This window comes from Empidonax traillii, unplaced genomic scaffold, assembly GCF_003031625.1.
Source record: "Empidonax traillii isolate 1590-97213 ecotype Southwest subspecies unplaced genomic scaffold, ASM303162v1 scaffold4051:size10231, whole genome shotgun sequence".
NCBI classification, from domain to species: domain Eukaryota; kingdom Metazoa; phylum Chordata; class Aves; order Passeriformes; family Tyrannidae; genus Empidonax; species Empidonax traillii.
In genome coordinates, this window is record NW_020959244.1 from 1 (window position 1) to 1,959 (window position 1,959).

At 60.3% G+C, this 1,959-nt stretch overlaps 1 protein-coding gene across 1 annotated transcript; it reads left to right on the forward strand.

The window, feature by feature from the left end:
* Window positions 1-470: 470 nt before the first annotated feature.
* On the forward strand, window positions 471-1,941 carry LOC114072810 (cation-transporting ATPase 13A2-like; the record flags this gene model as incomplete). Its single annotated transcript, XM_027910657.1, has 3 exons — window positions 471-586; window positions 673-896; window positions 1,790-1,941. Coding segments are annotated over exons 1-3 (427 nt in total), but the record flags the coding sequence as incomplete, so codon positions are not given.
* Window positions 1,942-1,959: the final 18 nt, after the last annotated feature.

Below are 1,959 nucleotides of genomic sequence, written 5' to 3' on the forward strand. Positions count from 1 at the left end.
CGTGGATGGCAGCATTCCAGGCAGGTTTGGGGTGGGAAGGATGGCCCTGGGAGGTGCCAGCCGAGATCAGGGCTCACATTTCACGTGTTCCTCGTGCTGCTGGTTTTTGGGTGGGTCTGCAGTGACTAAATGTGTCCTCACTGGGAGGAATGTGGCAGGTTGAGGTCGGAAATGCCACCTTTTGTTGGAGTGGGGGCAGGGGTTGTATCTCTGCTGCATAAATTTGGTCTGGTGTGACAGGAGGCTGTGTCAGGGGAGGATTAGGGTGGATCTCAGGAAAGGTCCTTCCCCCAGAGGGTGGTTGGCACTGAACAGGCTCCCCAGGGCAGTGTCACAGCTCCAAGGCTGCCAGAGCTGCAGGAGGGTTTGGACAACACTCTGAGGGACAGGGGGGATTGTTGGGGTGTCTGTGCAGGGCCAGGGGTTGGATCCATGATCCTTTGGGGTCCCTTCCAGCTCAGGGTGTTCTGTGTGAATCTCTCCCTGCAGGGAGGGCAGGTGCTCCCTGGTCACCTCCTTTGGTGTCTTCAAGTACATGGCCCTGTACAGCCTGGTGCAGTTCGTGTCGGTGCTGCTGCTCTACACGGTGAGTCCCAAACCCCTGCCCTCCCCCATCACCTCCTCCCTGCTGCCTTTCAACCTGCCCCTGCTCAAGGCCCTTCTCCTCCCCAGCTCAACACCAACCTGAGCGACTTCCAGTTCCTGTTCTTCGACCTGGTCATCACCACCACGGTGGCCGTGCTGATGGGCCGCACGGGGCCCGCGCAGGAGCTGGGCGTGGAGCGTCCCCAGGGTGCCCTCATCAGCGTGCTGGTGCTGGGCAGCCTCCTGCTGCAGACAGCCCTGCTCATCACCGTGCAGGTCCTCAGCTACTTCATCACCGTCTCGCAGAGCTGGTGAGGCTCAGGGCGCTCAGTGGAGGAGCTGGTGAGGTTGGACACGCGGCTTTAGGGGCGTCGAGTCCACCCGTGCTCACCACGGAACCGCGTCCCCAGGTGCCACATCCACACCGTCCTGGAACCCTTCCAGGGGTGGGGACTCCACCACCACCCTGGGCAGCCCCTCCCAGAGCTCCACGGCCCTTTCTGGGAAGGGGTTTTTCCTGATTTCCAACCTAAACCTCCCTTTCTTTAGGGATGGGAAGGATATGGAGGAGCCGTGGTGCGTGTCCACCACCACCACGTTCACCACTAACCCAGGTGTCACATTCAGACATTTCTTGAACACTCCCAGTGGTGGTGACTCCACCAGTGCCCTGGACAGCCTGTGCCAGTGCTGTAGAGCCCTTTCTGGGAAGGAATTTTTGCTGATATGCCGTGGCTTCCTGTGGGTTTAGCGATGGGAATGGCACAGAGGTTGTGATGGAGTCCAGGTGCTTGTCCTGGCTTTGGGATCCAGGATACATCCAGCTGCCTGGCAGCAGACATGGAATCACAGAATGTCCTGAGCTGGAAGGGCCCCCCAGGATCACCAGTCCAGCTCCTGGCCCTGCCCGGACACCCCAACAATCCCCCCCTGTCCCTCAGAGCGTTGTCCAAACCCTCCTGGAGCTCTGACACTGCCCTGGGGAGCCTGTTCAGTGCCAGCCACCCTCTAGGGGAAAACCTTTCCTGAGATCTCACCTGACCCTCCCTGGCACAGCTCCAGCCATTCCCTGGGTGATGTCACCAGAGAGAGGAGCTCAGTGCCAGCCCCTCCTCTGCCCCTCACAAGGCAGTGATGGAGAACATGGAAAACCACAGGAAAACTCTTCCCAGCTGACCCTCTCCTGTCTCCCCCTGTGGCTCAGGTACGTCCCCCTCAACAGCACGGTGACAGCCCCCCAGAACCTGCCCAACTACGAGAACACCGTCCTGTTCTGCGTCACGGGCTTCCAGTACCTCATCCTGGCCGTGGCCATGTCCAAGGGATATCCCTTCCGGGAGCCTCTCTACACCAACGGTGAGGGGGGTGCCACGT